We start from the raw sequence: 22,125 nt of genomic DNA, 5'->3' as shown, positions 1-22,125 counted from the left end.
ATGATCATGAACTCCTTATTGCCAAATTCAGACTTAAATTGAAGAAAGTAGGGAAAACCACTAGACCATTCAGGTATGACCTAAATCAAATCCCTAACAATTATACAGTGGAAGTGAGAAATAGATTTAAGGGACTAGATCTGATAGAGTGCCTGATGAACTATGGACTGAGGTTCGTGACATTGTGCAGGATCAAGACCATCCCCAAGAAAAAGAAATGCAAAAAAGCAAAATGGCTGTCTGAAGAGGGCTTACAAATAGCTGTGAAAAGAAGAGAAGCAAAAAGCAAAGGGGAAAAAGATATACTCATCTGAATGCAGTTACCAAGAATAGCAAAGAGAGATAAGAAAGCCTTCCTCAGTGATCAGTGTAAAGAAATAGAGGAAAACAAAAGAATGGGAAAGACTAGAGAGCTCTTCAAAGAAATTAGAGATACCAAGGGAACATTTCATGCAAAGATGGGCTTAATAAAGGACAGAAATGGTATGGACCTAACAGAAGCAGAAGATATTAAGAAGATGTGGCAAGGATACACAGAAAAACTATACAAAAAAGATATTTACAACCCAGATAATCACAATGGTGTGATCACTCACCTAGAGCCAGACATCCTGGAATGTGAAGTAAAGTGGGCCTTAGGAAGCATCAGTATGAACAAAGCTAGTGGAGGTGATGGAATTCCAGTTGAGCTATTTCAAATCCTGAAAGATGATGCTGTGAAAGTGCTGCACTCAATATGCCAGCAAATTTGGAAAACTCAGCAGTGGCCATGGAATTGGAAAAGGTCAGTTTTCATTCCAATCCCAAGAAAGGCAATGCCAAAGAATGCTCAAACTACCGCACAATTGCACTCATCTCACATGCTAGTAAAGTAACGCTCAAAATTCTCCAAGCCAGGCTTCAGCAATACATGAACCGTGAACTTCCAGATGTTCAAGCTGGTTTTAGAAAAGGCAAAGGAACCAGAGATCAAATTGCCAACATCCGCTGGATCATCAAAAAAGCAAGAGAGTTCCAGAAAATCATCTATTTCTGCTTGATTGACTATGCCAAGGCCTTTGACTGTGTGGATCACAGTAAACTGTGGAAAATTCTGAAAGAGATAGGAATACCAGACCACCTGACCTGCCTCTTGAGAAATCTGTATGCAGGTCAGGAAGCAACAATTAGAGCTGGACATGAAACAACAGACTGGTTCCAAATAGGAAAAGGAGTATGTCAAGGCTGTATATTGTCACCCTGCTTATTTAACTTACATGCAGAGTACATCATGAGAAACGCTGGGCTGGAAGAAGCACAAGCTGGAATCAAGATTGCCGGGAGGAATAACAATAACCTCAGATATGCAGATGGCACTAACCTTATGGCAGAAAGTGAAGAAGAACTAAAGAGCCTCCTGATGAACGTGAAGGAGGAGAGTGAAAAAGTTGTCTTAAAGCTCAACATTCAGAAAACTAAGATCATGGCATCTGGTCTCATCACTTCATGGCAAATAGATGAAAAAACAGTGGAAACAGTGTCAGACTTTATTTTTTGGGGCTCCAAAATCACTGCAGATGGTGACTGCAGGCATGAAATTAAAAGATGCTTACTCCTTGGAAGAAAAGTTATGACCAACCTAGACAGCATATTAAAAAGCAGAGATGTTACTTTGCCAACAAAGGTCCATCTAGTCAAGGCTGTGGTTTTTCCAGTAGTCATGTATGGATGCGAAAACTGGACTATAAAGAAAGCTGAGTGCTGAAGAATAGATGCTTTTGAACTGTCATGTTGGAGAAGACTCTTGAGAGTCCCTTGGGCTGCAGGGAGATCCAACCAGTCCATCCTAAAGGAAATCAGTCCTGAATATTCATTGGAAGGACTGATGCTGAAGCTGAAACTCCAATACTTTGGCCACCTGATGTGAAGAGCTGACTCATGTGAAAAGACCCTGATGCTGGGAAAGATTGAGGGCAGGAGGAGAAGGGGACAACAGAGGATGAGATAGTTGGATGGCATCACCAACTCAATGGACATGAGTTTGAGCAAACTCTGGGAGTTGGTGATGGACAGGGAGGCCTCGCGTGCTGCAGTCCATGGGGTCACAAAGAGTCAGACATGACTGAGGGACTGAACTGAACTGAGCTGAACTGCTAAGTGTTTATTATGGTAGATCCTCTGGAAGGTCCCTTTCATGGCAAATTGAAAGCTTCTGACACTACCATGAGTTGTTCTCTTCAGGGAAAGCAGATGAGATGACCAAAGTGTGATCAGGGTCTGTGGTTCTTAGCAAGCTTGGCAGAGATGTATGTGGCTGAGAACGTCGAAGTCATGGAGTGTTTACAAACACTTCTTAGTTGGCAGATAGTTGGCAGGTACTGAGTGGGCATCTCTGTATTTGATAAGAAATAAAAGATGAATAAAATATTTGGAGCAGCCTCTGTATCCTGAAATGTTGCAATTTTTTAACCTGCTGTGATTAAAAAAAAAAAACAAACCCTATCCAGGCCAGAAAAGCCTTAAAATAGTGTTTTACATGTATTTTATCCTCATTTTACCCTCACCACAAACTGTGATTGTATTTATCTTATAGATAAGGAAACTAAAGCTCGGCGATATGAAATCTGTCAATGGTCATACGATGACTGGGAGCTAACACTGATACCACCCCTACTTTCTGTCCCCAGTACACCTGACTCTCTGGATTCCAACACAGAGCATGTGGTCTTAGGGAAACTGAGCTCATGGAAGCTAAAATAGATTGACCTTGAAGATTCAAATAGTTCTTTAAATTGCCTTAGTTGGGAAGGGTTCTGCTTATTTACTTTCTTTCCCAGAGGAGAAACCAAACTGTAACACCAGAGAGAGTTTTAAGAATTGAAAAAACCTGACTGGTAACTATAGGTAAATCTAAGCAAATCTTGATAAATCTAGGTAAGTCATCTTGTAACCTTGGATGAAGCAGGGATTACTTATCATGACAAAAGTAGAAGCCATAAGGGAAAGGACTGATAAATTTAACTACATGAAGATGTATAACTTCTGTATGTCAGCCAGGCTGTCTACAGAGTAGAATTCACCTTTGAAGGCTTCCTGAGCTGAGGCTGACTGACTGCCTGTTTAGTACCTTTAGCTAGAGATCCTGACTTTGACACAGTTATGGTTTATGAACGTCAGCATGTATCATTAGTTCAGTGCACTACCTGTGCAATCGTATGTGGCAGCCCCTGTTAGTTATTCTCTCATGATGCCTCAATTAAGGGATAGACACTAGTCCACTAACCTCTCCCCCACAACACACACACACATACACACCCCTAGGAATTTTTCTGAGTTACATCAAAGCTCTAAGTCCTCACGTTCTTCACTTCTTTGTGTCTTTCCTGATCTGATCCCAGCCGTAGTTCCAAAGGAGGGAAGATATAGAAATATAAGGCTCTAGTGGTGCTTCATATACCTTGAAAGTCATAGCCAAGGTTTTTTTCAATAGCAGGGAACAGAGTTATGCTTCAAGTTGCCCTAAATAGGATATGGATGGATTTGCTCTAAAGACACTGGGTACAGTTGGATTCTTGGCTGCTAGCAGTCTCAAGCAAGTCTGGGCATCTGAGTCAGGAGAGTATTATAGGAGAGCTTTGGGGGCACACAGAATGGAGAGAAGCTGGCAGTGCTGGCTTGGGAAACAGAACTCAGGGTTGCAGGAGTCACAGCTGTGATCCTTCATCCTACAGGAGGAAAAGACTGGTCATTTGCTGTCATGGCAACTGTCATGTCTGACTTCCTGCTTAAGCTCCTTAAGGACACTGAAGTCCTGGGGGAGAGTGTCCAACTGGCTGAGCCTTGGCCGCGCTGCACAGTGACAGGAAGGGGGCGGCCCTGACTGAAGTTTCCAGAGAGGCGGGCACTTCTGCTCCGAGACCACTTACATAGAGTGGTGAGAGGTGTTTTAGGAAGGAGAGGTTGAAAGCTGGGAGCTAAAAATGATGAATATTCACTTCCAAGGCCATCTCAGAATTCATGGGCAGAAAGACTCATGAGGGATGGGATCCACAAATGCCCGAAAGTGTGTCTTTCTGTCCTCTCCCCCGACCCCTGTGATCTTTTTGTCTCTGACTGCTGAACTTTCTCCATTTCTTCCTGCATGGGGTGTCTTCTGCGCCTCCAGTTTATTCGTCTGAGTTCCAGCCACGCACAGAAGCTAGCATCTCTGTCCCAATTCCAAATTCTTGGGAGAGATCATCAAATTGCTTTGACTTGAATCAAGTGTCTTTCTCTGTTACCCAGAGGGTGGTCTCAGAGAACGTGTTTCTTTTAAATAGAGAAGAAAACCCAAACATGCCCTATGTTGAGCAATAAAGTTGGGGGGTATTCCCACTAGGGGTTCGTATCTGTACAGATGAGGCTGTGCATAACAAATCTGAAGAGAACTTGTTGCATGAATAAACAGCATAGAGAAGTTGCAAGAGGGATGATTAACCTATAAAGAAAGCTGGTTCTTTTAAATCACTTTAGTTACCATGTCTGCAAGCAGCTAAATGTTTCTTGGGTCCAATTTTAGCTCAGCCTTACAGCAGGTTCCTATTGCGTTATGCATCTGAATAGAGCCAAACTGTACTTCTTTAAAAATAGACCATAATTTGGACTTTCCCTAGAGCAACAGGGCCTCTTGTCCTTCTTCCCATTGAAATTAAGTTTTACTCCCCACTTGGTACCCTTCTCTAAAACTGAACTCTGCACACTCCTGCCATATATGAGGCACCCTATACATATTGGTTAGGGTTTCCCCAGTGGCTCAGCAGTAAAACATTTGCCTGCCAATGCAGGAGATCCAGGTTCGATCTCTGGGTAGGGAAAATCCCCTGGCGAAGGAAACGGCAACCCACTCCAGTATTCTTTTCTGGGACATTGCATGGACGGAGGAGTCTGGTGTGCTGCAGTCCACTGGGTCGCAAAGGAGTCGGACACGACTGAGCGACTGAAACAACAATACATGTTGGTAAATGAATGAATGAATTAGCCAATTACTTCATCTATGCCAAATGTTTTTTCTCCAGTAACACATAAAGGCCAAGTTCAGCAGCAGGAAACTTGATCTGCTCCACCTGCTCACAGAATGACCCTCCTACTTCCTCCCAGCTTTAACTTCATTTCCATCTCCTCTTTCACCCCTGTGGGCCAAGTCACCACCACATCTCACTTTGACCCCCTGCTGTGGCTTCTAACTGGCCTCCTTACCCCCACTCTGGCCCCTTGCACCCCATTCCCCCAAATGCAGCCAGAGGGAGATGCTGAAAAGTAAACCAGGTCCTGCCATTCCTCTGGACTTGGGCCACAGGCAGCTTCTCACAGGCCCTGTGTGATTCTCCAACCTCACCTCCAATCCTTCCTCCTCCCAGTCTGCACTCCAGCCAGGATGTTCTCTCTTCCCTCACTCTTCCCAGGACCTTGACTCAGAGCATTTCCTTCCTTCTCTTAAGAAACCTCTTGTCCTCTGCCCCAACCTCATTCTTTACCATCTGAGCCACCGGGGAGGCCTCCAGTCTTGCCCAGTGAACTAATTGGCCTTCAGATCTCACCTCAAATACCTCTTGCTGTCCCAGGGCTGGATAAGGGCTCCGTGCTATCTGCTGTCACGCACCACCATTTTCTCTACTTTATTGCACTTACTGGAATGGTGTGAGATTGCCTTGGTTACTTGATAAGCACCAATTTCCTCTACTGAAACGCCTTGAGATCTAGGTCTATATTAGTTTTCTCTAGCTGCCGTAACAAAATACCACAAGCTGGGTGACTTAAAACGACAGAAGTTTGTCTTCTCACGGTTCCGGAGGCCAGAAGCCCGAGCTCAATCTGTTGACGGGTCAGGTCTGGCTTCTGCTGAGGTCTCTCCTGGGCGCGCAGGTGCCCCCTCCTTGTAGTTTCCTTGTGTGGTCTTTCCTCTGTGTGCATGCCTCCGTGGTATTAGTATCTCTTCATTTATCCAAATTCCCTCTTCGTATAAGAAGCTGTTGGGTTGTATTAGGTTAGATCCCACTCTAACAGCCTCATTTTGACTTAATCACCTTCTTAACTGAGGTCAATGCTTCAATAGCCAAATTTTGAGAGAACATAATTCAGCACATAACAGGGACAATGTCACTTATGTTTACCTTTGTGTCATCACCCAGGACAGAGCTTGGCATGCTCTAGGACTCCATACATATCTGTTAAATGAATGATTAAGCCCCTTCATTCCTCCCCCACCCCCCTCCCCCCCACCAATCACATATTGTGATAGAGGCAAAGAGGCACAGATTGTAGCAGGAGGACCAGAAGCGATCACAAGAAATGTCTGCTATTCTGATCTAAAAATCACAGATCTTTGGGGAAGCATTACTACCTCCTGGTACCTTCATATGAGGCACAGCCAGCATATGATCCTTCCTGCCCTGGGAGGGTGTGCTACCCCAGTGGGCTCTCGGGGGAGGAGTTTTGCTGACAGCTGCACACCCACACTCATCCAAATGGCCCACTTTAGAAGGTGAGTCACCCAACTGCTGGGAGCGGGTCCACACGGCTCCGGGAAAGCAGTTTAGCAACAGGTACTAGGACCTAAAAAAAGGCATGTCCTGTGCCCTTACAATTCCAAAGCTAGAAATCCCAACTGAGGAACAAGCAGAGAGGGGCTCAAGACAGGTATATATCCCAGATTTATATAAAAAGCAATTTCTCACTACTGGAAAGAGCCTAAATATGCAGCAAAAGGAGAAAGACTTGAGAATGTAATATATTCATATGACAGAAAATTAAGTAGCTATTGAAAAAAACTTTATAAAGAGTATTTAATGATGCAAGGAAATATTACTTGAAAAAGCAGGACACAGAACTGCACAGACACTTTGATCTCAGTCATACAATAAAGACCGTAACAACATGCATGAAAGTGAAAGCGAAGGCGAAGTCGCTCAGTCGTGTCCGACTCTTTGCGACCCGGTGGACTGTAGCCCACTAGGCTCCTCCGTCCATGGGATTCTCCAGGCAAGAGTACTGGAGTGGGGTGCCATTGCCTTCGCCAGGGGATCTTCCCGACCCAGGGATCGAACCTGGGTCTCCTGCATTGCAGGCAGCCTCTTTAACCTCTGAGCTATGCAGGGAAGCCACCTGCACATATATGCATGCAATTCACAGGGAAAAGTCTGCGTTGGTAAATAACCAAATGTTAATATTGTTTTTTTTTTCCAGACTCAGCGATTTCTTTCTTTTATGCTTTTTGTTTAAAGTAGTATGTGTTGTTTTTACAACCAGAGAAGAAGGGTACAAAGTTTTCAAGGCAGCCAGCGCTGCCGCTCAATGAAATTCCTCAACTCTGGTCTTCTGTCTGGAAAGCGCCGGCCCTGCGCCTGCTCCCCAGAGCGTCCCCGGGGCGGTCTGGCTGGCTGCGAGGGAGAGTGCTGGAATCCCCGCGGTGGGAGGCCACCGGACTGGCGTCGCGCACTGCCCGAGGTGGAAGGTCAGGGGAGGGACCAAGTCTTTCTCCCGTCCTGGAGCGAGATCTGGACTGCGCTGGGCGCCCGCAACCCTGGTCCAGTCCTCAGCCATCGCGGCCGCCGCCCAGTCCGCTGTTCCACCGCCAGGTGCAAAATGCCGTGTCATTGGGAGAGTCTGCGGCCGGAGCATTGAATTACAGCTTAGCCAAGCTCGCGCAGGGCGGCGCGGGTGGAAGATGAGCAGAAGCCCCTGTTCTCGCAGCTCCCGCTGACAAGCGGGCTGAGCGTAGCCCGGGGAGCGGACCGAGTGGAGGCCACTGGAGCAGCCCGGGACTGGCCTGTTTTTCCTCCTTCAAGAGCCGTTGCTTTGAGCTGGGAGTCAGTGTTCCGAGACAGCCTCCCTCCAGCAGCCCTCTCCTGTGAGGGGACTCACGAGCTGCGCCTCGGCAATCCCCAACCTTCCCCAGCCCTCTACGCGGCTTGGTGCGCGGGATCCTGATTCCCATCAGTCATGCTGAGGGTCTTCATCCTCTACGCGGAGAACGTCCACACCCCTGACACCGACATCAGCGATGCCTACTGCTCCGCAGTGTTTGCAGGTAGGAGGGGCCCGTGATCTTTCCCGGGAAGAGGGGGTGGGAGTTGGAGAAGGGATGCCGCGGCTCTCCACCTCGAAGAACATCGGAATGTGAGAGATATGACTCCTCGGCCAGATTGCCTTTGGGTGTTCCAAAAACATACTCGGAGAGAGGCGACTCGGAGAAATGGAGGCAAGAGGGAGAGGTGGTCAGCGGCCCGGAAGCTGAGCCCCGGCTGGGGCGAGGAGGGGGTTGGGGGGCAGGACCAGCATCTATCCTCGCACTCCCTGGATCTCTTAAAAGAGACCTTTTTGCATTGTGTCCTGCAAAGCGTTGTGTTGCAGGGCTCCCCGCCTCTCCCCGAAAGACTGGTCCCAGGGCTATTTATAATCCAACTCTCTTGCCTTGGCCGGGCCCTGGCGGCTGCCCTCGCCCTTTCCTCTCTATCACAGGCTGGGCCTGCCTGCAGGCATATACTGTGGACAGAGGCACCGCCCATCGGTCCAGGGGTCCTACTCTTGCTTTCTGGCACAGAATGCGGGAAATTCAGCATTTTGGGGGTGGCGTCGCCATCATCAGGCGGAGGAGCCTGCTCCCCCATCAGACTGAGACCGTCCACAGGAAGGTCTTTCACGGTGATGAAGGGACTTCTCTAGGAGGTGAGGGCTGGGCCCAGGCTGCTTCTCTGGGACTTCCTGTGAGCGGAGCCGCAGCTGGGGTCTATACACCCGGCCTGTGTGTTTGGAGCCTTACTGAAGGACAAGGACCAGAGGACTTGTGTGGGCCCGCTGCCCCACCCACCCTGTGGGTTTGCTCTCAGCCTCTATACCTATCATTCCCTTTCTCCTTCAGGATCTGGCTACATCCCAGGCCTCCAGAAATCCCTGGCCATCCAATGGACATTTCCTTGTAGTGTCGTGAACTTTTGGTTCCCTGTGCCCAGACACCCCTGCGCCCATAGGTTCCAAGACACACACACACATGAAATGCGTGTGACGCTTGCAAGTTCCAAGGAGTAGAAACTCACAGAATGCAGGCATGTGTCCACAGAAGTGTGCACGCGTGCACACACACACACACACACTCCTGGGGAGAGATTTCAGCTTTCTCGAGGAGGAGCTGCTGAATGGGCCCTTGGCCTGGAAAGCAATGTGCTCCAGGGTGAGGGGTAGAGGGAGGTGACACTCCGGCTGTGCTCTTTTCCTGACACCTTGCTTTGAACTGTTCTGACCAGTTTCCTGCAGTTGCCATCGGAAATGAGCTTTATCAAGGTGTTTCCAGGGGGAGAATGAGGGCATGAATGGGGTGGTGGGGCGGGGGAGGGGGGTGCCTCCACACTTCTTCTACAACCTCAGGTCTGTGCAGGCCAGGACAGTGGTTCATCTGTAAGGCCCGGATGTGCAGCCAAGCTGAGGGCCCTAGGCTTGGAGCTGCAGACCTCCTGGGAGCCCCGTCCACTCTGTAAATAACCCCCTGGCTAAGGGGAAGGAGGATACGCTGCTGCCAGAGGGAATCAAGCACCCTGGGCTTTGAGCATCCGTCTCCCTCAGCTCATCCGCCCCACCGAGCCCCTCATCCCCGTCCCAGGGGCTGAGCCCGCCCTGTGGATGGCACCCTCTGGAGCTGTCCAGTACAAACGAAATGCAATAAGGGCCACTTCGGCGCTCCTGCCTCTGTTCTCAGGGGCCTTGCCTCTGATGACCACTCAGCTTGAACCAGATTTTCATCCACCTTCTCTGACCACACTCCCACCTCCCAACACCTCCCCACAATACACACACACACTTTCCCCAGACTTCACAATGCCCCCACCCAGACCAGGCTCAGAACCCTAGTAAGAGAAAGGAAAGAATGAAGAATGGTTAATGAATGGGGAAGCACTTTCTAACCCTGGAAGTGCTTTACCCACCGGAAGTCCCTCTGGCATGGTTCCTCTCCTGTCGTAATTTCCTACTACTGCCCCAGGGCTGTCTGTGGAGCAATCGCTCATCCTTTATCCTCCCCCCAAATGAGTCCTGCCCCCCATCTGTCTGCTGTCAGTCTGCAGTCCTCCCCTTTGTCTGCAGCCGTCTCCTCTGAGGGGGCTCCCCCTTCCCTGGTGGTAAAGGAAGTATGTTGTCTGTGCTGACTGGGAGTGCCCCCAGCCTTCAGAGGGGGCTGTCTGGATGCCCCAACTCCCAGCCATCACAGTCACTGCCAGGCAGTCATGGGGAGCACAGGCCCTCCCTCCCCCAGCCTTGGCCACAGTCCACCTCCTGTGGGTTGGCCAAGCTCTTAACTTATGTCCAAATTCGGCCTCCCCGCAGCATCAAGCAGCTTCCCCTCCTCCTCCCAGCCAGGGACAGTTGCTAAATGATTACACAGAAGGCTCTGATCTCAGGGACACACTACTCAGAGCAGAATGCCCTTCTGGGAAGCCTCCCCTCACCAACTGGCTGGGAACTGGCCTTCTCAGCCCTGTTAGGTTTGGAAACCATGGACGCCCCCTCCTTTGGCTACCTGTTTGGAATATCCTGTAATTTAACAGGTGCCTCCATGCATGCCTAAATTCACTTCCTGTTCACAGTAGCTTTGTGAGGCCACTGGGCAGGGATATTATCCCCTTTGACAGATGAGCAGAGCAGATAGGCCCAGAGAAGTGCAGGAGCCTGGCCAAGGTTACACAGCGGCCAAAGCACCCACCACACCACCCCCATCATCATGCCCTCTGTTGTTCTCAGTGTCTGTGCTCATGAATAAGAACGTGCTTTGAAAAGCATACCATGCACTGCCCACACACGAGGCACCCTGGACCCGAGCCAGAGCTAGGGAGGACTGGGCGTGGGGTACCCGGGCTGGGCTGAGTCAAAGTGGGGGGAGTGCCAGGCTGCAAGGAGTGCAGTGTATGACAAATGACCCAGAGATGGGGGATTCTGATTCTGAACCTGTGTATTCATCACAGTGAGAGAGAATGGTCATTCATTAAGCACATTGTACTATTTTCAGACGCTGTCTCTTTAAATCCCACAACAATCCTATGAGATGTACTTAACTGGTACTGTGCTTCCTAGGTGTAAGCTCTGTTCTAAATAGAGCTCACTTACTATGAGCTCTATCATGTTCAAGTTGTTCAATTTGTACCAGGCCCTTATATGTAGATCCTTAATCCTTCTAGCAGCCATATATGGTAGTAACTATTATCACCCACACTCTACACCACACAGAAGTCATACACTAGTCATTAGTGGAGTCAGGATTCAGGCCCACATACTCTAGCTCTGGAACCCTGTTGTCTTTAACTGCCCTACCATTTCCCTCTGGCCTTAGCTCTGATTTACAAAAGACAAGCCGTGAAAGGTGGAGAGACAGGAATGAACCCGGCTCTGGCTCACCCCCTGGAGCCCCGTCTCCGTCTGCACGTGGCCCCTCACACCTTGTCCCTGCTGCCACTGGCTCTCTTTCTCTCTAGGACTCTGACATCCTCGATCTCATTCTCTGGTCTGAAGGATGCTTTCTTATCTCAGAGGGGTCTCTGCCCTTCTGCATCTCGCAGGACCAGTCACTGCTTGGTCCAGGGTGCCCCCTCTGGGCAGAACTCTTGTGCTAGGCCATTTCAAGCCTTCTGTTAGGCCTGTGGTAAGGGTCTGGTAAGGCCTTCTTAAGGGTCTGATAAGCTGAGGCTAGGGTCATGCATCCTGTGGCACTGAGGTGGGCAGCCTGCAGTAGGGGTGGCAGGCACTTGGGGGGCTCTGGAAAGGGAGCACTGTAAGCTTAGGCCCCAGCTTAGCCGATCCATTGTGGGGGGTGGCACTCAGGGGTGGAGCCTCAGTCACATTCCAGTGGGCTAAGAGCACTGAACAAGAGTGAAAGAAGGATGGTAGCCGAGAGTATTGGCTGTAGACCCAGACTACCTGGGACCTTGGGTGTGGAATTCCAGCTCTGCCACTTTGTAGCGGCATGTGTGTCTTTGGGCAAGTTACTTAACCACTCTGTGCTCGGTTTCCCCACCTATGAAATGTTGGTAATAATAGTACCTGTTTTGGAGGGATGGTTCTGAAGAGTTTATGTGTTAATTCATATAAAACACTTTGAATAATGCCTGGCACATAAATACACATTAACTATTTCACTATTATAATATGGGATTATATATGTATTTAGCTCAGACAGTAAAGAATCTGCCTAAAATGCAGGAGACCCAGGTTCTATTCCTGGATCGGGAAGATCCCCTAGAGAAGGAAGTGGCAACCCACTCCAGTATTCTTGCCTGGGAAATCCCATGGACAGAAGAGTCTGGTGGGCTACAGTCCATGGGTCACAAAGAGTTGGACACGACTGAGTGACTAACAACATTCTAATTATTATTATGGTTAACATGTATTGTACATGCACCAAGAAATCATTGCACACATCCAAAAAGTCTTTCACTATCTTTTTGGCCTGGTCAGTCCTATCACCAGCTCTGTTGGTTCATTTACTGTCCAATCAGACTGGGCACACTGTGCTGAGTGGTGATTGGCCACACTGTGCTGAGTGGTGAGTGGCCAGAGGACTCTGGCCCTGTCTCCTCTGGGAGCCCTCCCCAGGGCAGTCCTTTCTGAGGCCAAGGCATTTGTCTACTTGCCTAATGGCTGGCTCTGGCCATCAGGCTGGCTGGCCCTCCCCATCGGACTGGATCTTTCTTGGAACGAGCATCCCTCCTGTGACTCCCTGGGCCCACAAACCTTCTCAGTCTCTCTCTCCAGGCCCAAATATCTCTCTTTCTTTTCTTCCTGCATACTGGTCTCTCCCCAGATTGGTTCATTAGGCTGAAATGTTAGCAGTTATGCATCTCCTGTGAGCCAGGCAGGCTCTGGGCTGGAAGCCCTGGTGTTTGCTTTAATCATCCCAAGGGCTCTGTGAAGTAACATTCTCTTGATTTTACAGAAGTGGAAATAGACTCTGAAAGGTCAGACCTCATGCCTTGGGACACACGGCTAGAAAAGCGAGGGCTGCGATGGACGCCCAGGGCTAATTGTTCCTGCAATGGGCTATTCTTCCCAGGCAGTCAGCCATGTGATCATGGCCATAACCAGAATCATTGCTGCCCGACAGCCCTGGCAGATATGTGTGGCTGCCCCTCTAATCCCAGCTGGTTGTATCGGGATATCCACGGGACACAATTTCTTCAATGAATGTGGAGGTGGGGCAGAAGGATGCATTAGACTGTTCGTACTCCTGTGAGTCTTTGGACTTGGACACATGTGCCCTGAGAAATCCTGGAAGCTCACATGCAGAGTGTTCATTTCAAGGTTGGTGTTATTGGAAGCAGAGGGCAAGGTTTATTTGCTTCCTGGATACCCTATGTGAGGCCTTGGGGAAACACAAGACCCAGACATTAAGAGAACTGAGCTAGAGGAGACCAGTGGACCAAGAACAAGAAGGGGCTCTCCTTGAAGTAACTCCTCTTGACTGGCAGGGAGGAAGGACCCCAAACAGGGGACAGAAGAGGGTCGTAAGCCCACATCCCCAGGGGAGCATGGCAGGTGGTATAACTAAGGCCAGAGGGAGGAGCCCATGCATATCTGGGTGAGTGGTGGTGTAGGGCGAGCTGAGATGCGCACTTCTAGCCAGAGGTGCCAGGTAGTGAGCGTTAGGCAGAAAATTAGGGCTCGCATGCCAGGTGTTCTGATTTTTCAAAGGATGCTATAAATCCAGATCTCATAATGTTTAAAGTACAATTTTGTCATAAAACGTTGTGTTGATCAAAGACAACAGGTCTCTGTGCTGGGTGTGTCCCAGGAGACACCAGTGGCAGCATCTGATGGTGTGTTTAATCCTGGAGACTTGGTCTGTGTCTCTTCAGGGAACAGGCAGCCAGTCTCCTCACTTAAGATGATTAGGCAGCACCTATCTGTGAGTACACCACTGGGACGGCAGGGGTGAGCTTTAGTCCCCTCCCCTCTTACCTCTGTTAGCTCTGAAATGTCATTGTGGTTAACATGAAATATTAAGTTAAAAACTGGGCTTGCTATGCAAACTCAGCTTCAAAACAGGTCCCCTTCAGGCAGGAGATAGGCCCCAGGCTGAACAGCTAGATTTTGTCTGCTGTGGACAGATACCCCAAAACAGCAGGAGGGAGGAGAAGCAAAGCATGACTAGATAAGAGATCAAAGACCACATATCCGTCATTCTTAAAATCAAGGACACTTTCCCAGTTACACATGTGCAGAAAAGCTCCTTGGAGGTCAAAAAGGGAGGGGCCTCCACCCCATAGTAAATGATGTCAACCTACCCATAGGCCTCTTGGCTAGAATCCATCTTGGCTTAAGAGATGCACACACACATGGGAGGACCCTGAGATAAACCAAGTACGGATCAGAACAAGGCAAAGCAAGATGACTGGCTACAGGAAACCCAGAAGAAATGCCCCATAAAAGCAATTTAAACTACCGTGAGGGTGCGGCTGTCTCAGCCTGCCTGTGTGTCTGTCCACATGTACTCTTTTCCCTCCTTGTAAACACTGTTTCCCTACTTTGTTTCTTTGTAGAAATTCATTTTCCACAAAGCCATATGGGCCAAGGTCGTTTCAGTGGCCAGTGGTCTAGTGGCCAGGACTCAGAGCTCTCATTAATTACTGTAGCCTGACTTCAGTCTCTGACTGAGAACCGAAATCCTGCTTCAAGCCGCTGTAGGTCAAGAACACCTTTACCCACTTGCTCCCCGATGGTGACTCCTAAGCCGGCCCTGTCGCCTTTGCAGTGGGGCTGGAGCTGTCTAGGGTGCTGAGGAGCTGCCCTTACCTGGGCCCTTAGGTGGGATGCACATTTGGCTGTTGGTTAGCGAACCTTAACTGATGGGGGGTGGGCATGCATGATGGTCACTCCCATAATGGTTGCTGCGTAGGCAGCCCTGACTGGTAACGTTCTGACCCACTGGGCTGCCCAGGCCTCTGCATCCTTCTGTCCTGTTTCTCTGCTATACCTTGTGGTCCTTTTGACATGGTTGGTATGGTGGACGTTGTGCTTGGCTCTCCAGTGTCCCTTCCATACCATGATGAGGCTAAACCAGTGGTTCTCAAAGAGGATAGTACTGCTCCCCGCAGGTGTTTTGGATATGAAGATTTGGGATGTTTCCACTGCAGCCCGGGCAGGACAGCATTAGCCTTCCTGTTCACTGAGGCTTCCCTGGTAGCTCAGATGGTAAAGAATCTGCCTGTGCTTAAAGCTAAAGCCGGGATGTGAGTCAGTCATCTTCAGCTAGGCGAGTGCTGTGGTCTGAGCAGGGGCAGCAGGACAGTGGGACTAGACTGAAAAACATGTACACCACCGGAGTACTGCTCATTCCTCCCGCTCTGATGTGCTCTTGTGCCAGGGGTCTGATCAGGCCTATGTCTGCCTCCTTCCTGAGTAGGCCAAAGAGCCCATCTGAACAGCCTTCCTACAGCAGTGTCTCACTCCAGGCGGCTTGACAGAAATTCCAGACCAGTGTTCTCTCCTGGCACGTTGACACAGCAGCCGAGTGTACTGGCACTGGGGCTGCCACAGTTGGTATGACTGGTCCAGGGGCCGGCATTGGAACAGTGTTTGGCAGCTTGATCCTTGGCTATGCAAGGAACCTATCTCTGAAGCAGCAGCTCTTCTCCAGCGCCACTCTGGGCTTTGTCCTGTCTGAGGCTATGGGGTTTTTCTGTTTGATGGTCACCCTCCTCATCCTCTTCACCATGTGAGGCTCCATGGAGGTCACCTACCCGCCCCTGCTGCTTTGACTCCAGGCCATGCTCAGTGCTGCAGCGTGCTAACTTCTACCGTTAAACACAATGTTTCTCTTAAAAAAAAAATCGACTTGCAATGCAGAAGACCCAGTAAGATCCCTGGGTCAGGAAGATACATGGAGAAGGGAATAGCAACCCACTCTAGTATTCTTGCCTAGAGAATTCCATGGACAGAGGAACCTGGCAGGGTTTGCAAACAGTAACCCAGTCCATGGCTTTGCAAAGAGTAACCCAGTCCATGGGCTTGCAAAGAGTGGAACACAACTGAGAGAATAACACTTTCCTATCGTATAGGTCGTCACTTGGATTCCTGGCCACATCTAGCTGTGAGGGAATTCTGGGAAATGTAGTCTATCTATGTGGGTGACCATGTGTCCAGGTTGGAGTCCTTGGAACACTTCTGTGGAAGGAGGGGAGAACGACTTTGAGGGGGACAAGTGGAGATCTCAGCACACTTTTCACAAGAGCTACATTCCTGATGCAAGTCCCCTTGGGAGGAAGCCCCCTTGAGTCAACCATCCAATCAGGGAGAAGTGAAGTTGGAAGTTGGGATGGGAAAAGAAGCCTCAGGAAGTGTCCAGGGCCCATGCCACCAGCTGCTGTTTTTCTGGTGTACAAAGCAAGTGTGTGAAGACACTGTTCCTCGGACATAAGCCAAGTGTTTGTAAAAGTTCCACAGATTTCCTATGCTGCTTCTGACCCATTAGAGCAGGTCTAGGGGGCAGGGTGTAGTGTGCTGGGGAAAACAGCAAAGCCAGGAATCATTGTGATGGTAAAAAATATCCCTAGTCATCATATCCAAAATTCCCCGTAGAGGGCAGTAGTATCCTCTTTGAGACCTGCCTGCCTAACCATATCCTAGGGTGGAAGGGACACAGCCCAGTACAATGTCCACCACACGAACCCCAGGCCGGCCCTTGCTTGCACTGGGAACATCTGGCTGCCTGAGACAAACTTGGTCTCTCCCCGCAGCGACCGGCTGCACCATCTGGCTAGACATCAAACCAGCAATTAAACAAATAGGTATTGCTTACACTTGGGATGAGAGCTAAGAAGGAAAAGTGCTGGTGTACAGTGGTTTGCCAGAAGACCCAACCTGGATCAGGAGGTCAGAGGCTTCTCATGGAAGCAAGGAGGCCTGAAGGATGAGTGGGGGTGGCCCTTTAAAAGAAGGGGGAAGGCAGGAGAGCTCTGAGTTTGGAGGGAGCTCAAAATATTCCAGAAACTGAGAAGTCACTGGAGCTCAGAGAGCGAGGGGCTGAGTGGTCTTACCTTGTATGCAGGGGAAAGGGAGTTGGGCTTTATTCCAAGAGCACGGGAGGCCTTGGAGGGATTTTACAAAGAGTGTGTGTGTGACTGATTATATTTAAGATCACCTGGCTCCCGTGTGGAGGCACATGGATGCCATGGGCACATAGACGGTACCGAAGTCAACAGGGACGATTTAGGCTGTAAGTGAAATACTATCTCAAAATGACTTTAATATTAAACAGTCTTAAAGTGATCTTCATTCCCAATACAAGTCCTCTGGGGAGGAAGCCCCATTAATGTCAGGCCCCAGTATGATCCAGAGACCCAGTGGGCTCTGGGCACATAGAGTGGACAGCTCCAGCCATCCTGGACACAGGCAGACTCCATTTTATTTTTCTCTGGTCTGCCGTCCTTGGTGTCTGCTACTTCTTAGAGGTGGCTGACAATTGGATCTACACGCTTCCTTATTCTCACAAAGTGGGAGAGGGAGTTGGGCTTGTCCAGTCACGAAGAACAAGTTATCCCTCCGGGAGAACAACTTGGGACATATATGCCCATCGCTGAACCAATAGCTATTGCCAGGTGATGGGCTTAGTTAGGTCAGGATCTGGAGCTAAGGCTGGAAGTAGTACCCAAATGGTTGGGTTCTGTTGAGAGAGAGGAACTTTGGATGTTGGAGAAGAAGTAAATGGCCATCGCCTTATGAGAGTGAGTGAGATCATTCAGGGAGAGTGGAAGAATCAGGAGGAAGAGGGCAGAAGCCAACTGGAGGAGGCATGGCCTTTAAGACTGGGGAGAGGACAGCCTTAGACTTGTCATTGAGTGGGTGAGGTGGGTAGGATCTAGTGCCCAAGCTCCCAGCCAGGCTTTGGAGTACAAATGATTCATTTATTAACAGCAGGAGAGCAAAAGGTTTGGGCACAGAAGCTGGTGGGGTTTAGGAGCCTGGGAGCCTGGGGACGTTCTCTCCTTTGCATACAGTAAGCACCCTGAGAGTGAGGGTGGTGATGGCATGCTGTAAATTTGGGGAGCGAAAAGTATGAAATAGTTGTCTAGGAGAGAGTGTGACTGAAGAGACTGCAGCCATGTAGGGTCACTGCCTATTGGCAGTCAGGATCCCCCTGAGTCTGGGGTGCGACATAGCAGGTGAGGCTGGCAGGGTAGCTGTGTTATTCTCCAACACCAGTTAGCGCTTAAGGGACAGGGGTGGAGGAGGTGAAGTTGGATTTCACCAGGTGGCAGTCACCTGAAAATGCTGGAGCCTCAAAACAAGACAAGGGGAAGAGAGTTGGGGTCTTGTGCAGCAAAATGGTGATGACTGGTCACGGAATGGAGGCCGAGTGAGGAAGCTAGTGAGCACTTGGGAGGTGGGAGGAAGGGCAGTGCCTGTCGGGTGCTCGGTGCAGGTCTAGAGGTGGCCCGCCACCTGTGGTAGTCAGCTGGAAAGGAACCAGACTTAACACGGGAACGCGTGCTAAAGGTTGTCACCGCTCGAGGCTCACACTGAAAGCAGTTCCCCCCACGGCGGGGGCAGGGGACCTAGAGATTGCTGTCGGGATGTTGCAGAGCAGCTCCAAGAGAACAGGACACAGACCTCCGCCTCCGGAGATGAGTGACCCCCGATCACTGATCTGAGAAGGCTCAGAGGCCCTTCCGGAGAGTTCGAGCGTCGGAGTCTCTCGGTCTCCGGGAGCACCGAGGGTGGGCCAAGGCGAGCGGCGCTGGGGCCGGAAGCCAGGCCCCTGGCCGTTCGGCCCTCTCCTCCTTTAGCGCTCCCAGCGCGTGCAGTTTTCCGCGGACACACTCTGGTCCCTGCAGCCGGGTTTCCCCCACCTCGCGCCTTTACACCCAGTTCCTTGGCGCGCCACTCTGCGCGCAGCGGCAGGAGAGAAGCGGTCAAGAAGTCGGCCCTGGTGCGCTTCGGGCCCAGGCGCGCTGGCCGCTCCGGGAGCCGGGATGGTACTGACTGCCGCTTCCCTGCTGCTCAGCCTAGCGGTGCGCCCGGCGTCAACGGCGCTTCCATTCCTGGCGGGGGCGGGGACCGGCGGAGGGGACCAGCGCCCCCGCCAGCGCCCGTCTGAGCTCTGGCCGGTCCCGCCCCCCGCCGGCAGGGCGGATCCGCATCGGGGCCGGAGGGGAGGGTCCACCCAGCGGGTGTCCGGTGTCCTCTCTGCGGCCTCTCCCAGGCGTCGGGACTTGTCCGCGGAGGCGCAGCGGAGGCGACAGCTCGCTCCTCTTTGGCGCGGCTGCTGCGGAGCCGGGCGCTTGCTCGGCGGGGGCCGGCCGAACCATGCTGAGCTGCCAGCTGGTAAGGGCCAGCAACCTCCCCAGTCTGAAGAAGGACCGGCGCAGCGACCCGGTCGCCAGCCTGACTTTCCGAGGTGAGAGCCCCGTGGCCGCCGCGCCCGCTCGCCCGCGCCACCCGCCAGCGCGCGCACCGCTGGGTCGGCCACCCCAGCTACCGCGCTAACCAGGCCAAGGTTTCCTCCCCTGTCAGCAAGGACAGAAATCTCAGGGAAATCTCGGTCCTGTCTTCTTCAGAGGGGGCGAGGAGGATGCAGTCGAGCAAGAAAAATGCCATGGTGCTCAGAAATTTTGGAAACCGAAAGCGCCGTAATATGTCGATAGTTGCACTTCTAAGACCGATACTCGGGGTAATACCGTGCGAGCCCTTAGCAGGCAGTGATGAGGGCGGGTTGGAGGATGAATGCAGAGAGAGAGAATAGGATTGCTTAGAAACTGGGCGTGGAGACCGTGAGAGTTGTGTCTTGGTTCCATTCATTCATTCGTCCATCTTTCTTCAATACTGGCCGCCTTGGATTCGTCTCAGTTGGGAGGAAAAGGGATAGAATAGGGCGGATATGGCCTTGATACAAGGAATTTTGAGTGTTTTAGAAAGTCTTTTAAAATGCCAAGAGCCTAAATGCCTGTCTGTGGGTAATTAGTCAAGAGAGCGTCTATGTTTGGGGAAAACACCCCAAAGGACTCATGCCTGCCCCCTTCTCACCAGACACCCTTAACACTCACTTAAAGGCGGACATTCCCATGGGAGGAGGTGTCTCGGGAGGGGAAAGGGAAGAGGAAGGACCTGTCAAAATTAAGAGAAGGAACAATGGCTGTGAGTCAGGACCCCAGTTCTGCAAAGAACGATAATTAAGGAAAGGGGAGAGGGTTTTCCTCTTACCATATCCTGTGGCTTTGTGGAATTAAAAATTTGTGCAGCACAAAAGGTGGTCAAACGTAGAGGGATAAATGGTTGGTGTTTTCAGGAGGCTTGGAAAAGGTAGGGACACCATGGCAGCTCTTTAGTTCTGACCCACGATATCCATCTGCTCCCCAAGCACCCCAAAAAGTATATTGATAACCATAGATGAAAGACACAGTTTGGCAAAGTGAGAGCTAACTGTAGCTTTTATTCTTTGTTATGGGATGGTTTACATTTTATTCCTTTTTTGAAAAGTGTGAGTTGAAACAGTTTAGAAAACCTTTCTACTTCCATTAATTGGTGGTATTCCTGAGTGCCTGCTATGAAGTGCAGTGTCAAGACGAGGTCCCTAGCTGTCCCTTAGGCTCAGATTCCAACTAAGCCATTCTTGTGTGAAATTATAGGGCCAACTGGCTGGGAAAGACTTCCCAAGGATCCTGAGCCCAGGGCCCTTTATCAGCCTTGGGTCTCCTAGATGCTTTCGATCTCTTCTGCATCTTTTCGCCACTCTCTTTCCCTGGTTGTCCAAAAGTTGTGTGGTAGCTACTAATCTCCCTGTTCTGCACGCAAGGAAATGGAAACCTGGGGAAGTTAATTAAATGCTGTGTCCCAATCATGGCAGGGAGCACTTGAGTGGACAGTGCCCTTGAGTCCAAATCTATTGAGGTCCCTCTTTGCAGTTGAACCTGCCCAGCTGAGCACGTGCACCTGTTGCCCTCTCCCCAGCTCTGCATTCCCCACCCTTTATAATGCCTTACTATTTATTCAGTAAAGAAAAACGGTAAAGAATCTGCCTGTGATACAGGAGACCAGGGTTCGATCCCTGGGTTAGGAAGTACCTCTGGAGAAGGGAATGGCAATCCACTCCAGTATTCTTGCCTGGAGAATTCCATGGGCAGAGAAGCCTTCCAGGCTACAGTCCATGGGGTTGCAAAGAGTCGGACACGACTGAGCGACTAACACACACACACACATTTATTCCCACTGATAAACTCCTAGCAAAACTGAAATATAGTGGGATGTACCATCTCCAAGTGTTCAAAGTCTATTCATCTTTCAAAGCCCAGCTACAATGCTGCCTTCTCCGGGAAGGCACCCAGGAGTCCCTTGACTGTCCTTAGCCTCTCCTCTCTGGATGCACAGCACCTTGTTGCCCTCTGTCTGCACACCTTGTGTGCACTCTGGTGCACACACCCCGGCTGACCGGTGCTCAGTACTTTGCTCCATAGTTAAGATCTCACGGCTCCTTGAGGGTAGTGACTTCACCAGGATTCCCAATGCTAGCAAACAGGGTGTGTTCTCTAGTGTGTGCCCCTTCTGGCCCAGTCTCTCACCATCTTCCAGATGTGCCTGGGGGTCTCAACAAGGGGAGTGGTCCTTATGTTTCACTGTGCCTCAGAGTCTTCTGGAGAGTGTGCTTGACAGACAGATTCCTGGGTCTCCTCCGTAGAAGTTCTGATGCAGCAGATGGAAGTGACCTAAGAATTAGCACTTCCACACCTGAGGCAGGTCATTTTGGAACCACATCTCGAGAGAAATTGATGTGAGATGTGATGAAAGGTGAAATTAATGTGACTTCCCCCACCCTATCGGAATATTCATGCTGGAGTTTGGGGCTGAGCGGATACTTAGGGAAAGAAGCTGTTGGAATCAGACCCAGAATTTACAGATCCTCTAGCCTGGGGTACTTAGCCCTGGCTGCACATCAGAATTGCATGGAGGAACTTTTTAAAAGACCACAGCCAGACTCCTTGTTCCTCCTGCCTTGAAGCTGAGTTTCTGGGAGGAGGGGCCCAGCTACAGGTATTTCTAAAAAATCTCCAAATGTTCAGGAAGCGTAATTGTGGGGTGAGAAGCCTTGTTGGAGCCCGTCACAGCACAGAGGGGACTGGCCTGCTTGTAGAGAGGCCGCCA

General features: G+C 50.4%; 1 protein-coding gene and 1 pseudogene across 23 annotated transcripts in view; both read left to right on the top strand.

Annotated features, from left to right (window-relative positions):
* Positions 1–7,245: 7,245 nt before the first annotated feature.
* DYSF (dysferlin) overlaps positions 7,246–22,125 on the top strand; it is a 222,141-nt gene continuing 207,261 nt past the window's right edge. For 13 of the 23 annotated variants that reach the window (XM_040223963.1, XM_040223959.1, XM_040223961.1 and 10 more), the window contains exon 1: positions 19,227–19,387. In XM_040223963.1, coding sequence (XP_040079897.1) covers positions 19,297–19,387 — 91 coding nt within the window. In that variant the 5' untranslated portion in view covers positions 19,227–19,296. Of the gene's footprint in view, positions 8,045–19,203; positions 19,388–22,125 lie in introns of those variants that run through there. The other 10 variants (XM_040223965.1, XM_040223960.1, XM_040223962.1 and 7 more) reach the window with 2 other exon arrangements.
* On the top strand, positions 15,222–15,747 carry LOC120851285 (annotated as a pseudogene).

Source organism: Oryx dammah, unplaced genomic scaffold (assembly GCF_014754425.2).
Source record: "Oryx dammah isolate SB20612 unplaced genomic scaffold, SCBI_Odam_1.1 HiC_scaffold_25, whole genome shotgun sequence".
Taxonomy (NCBI): Eukaryota; Metazoa; Chordata; class Mammalia; order Artiodactyla; family Bovidae; genus Oryx; species Oryx dammah.
Note: the sequence above shows the minus strand (reverse complement) of the source record. Positions and strands in the feature narration are given on the sequence as shown.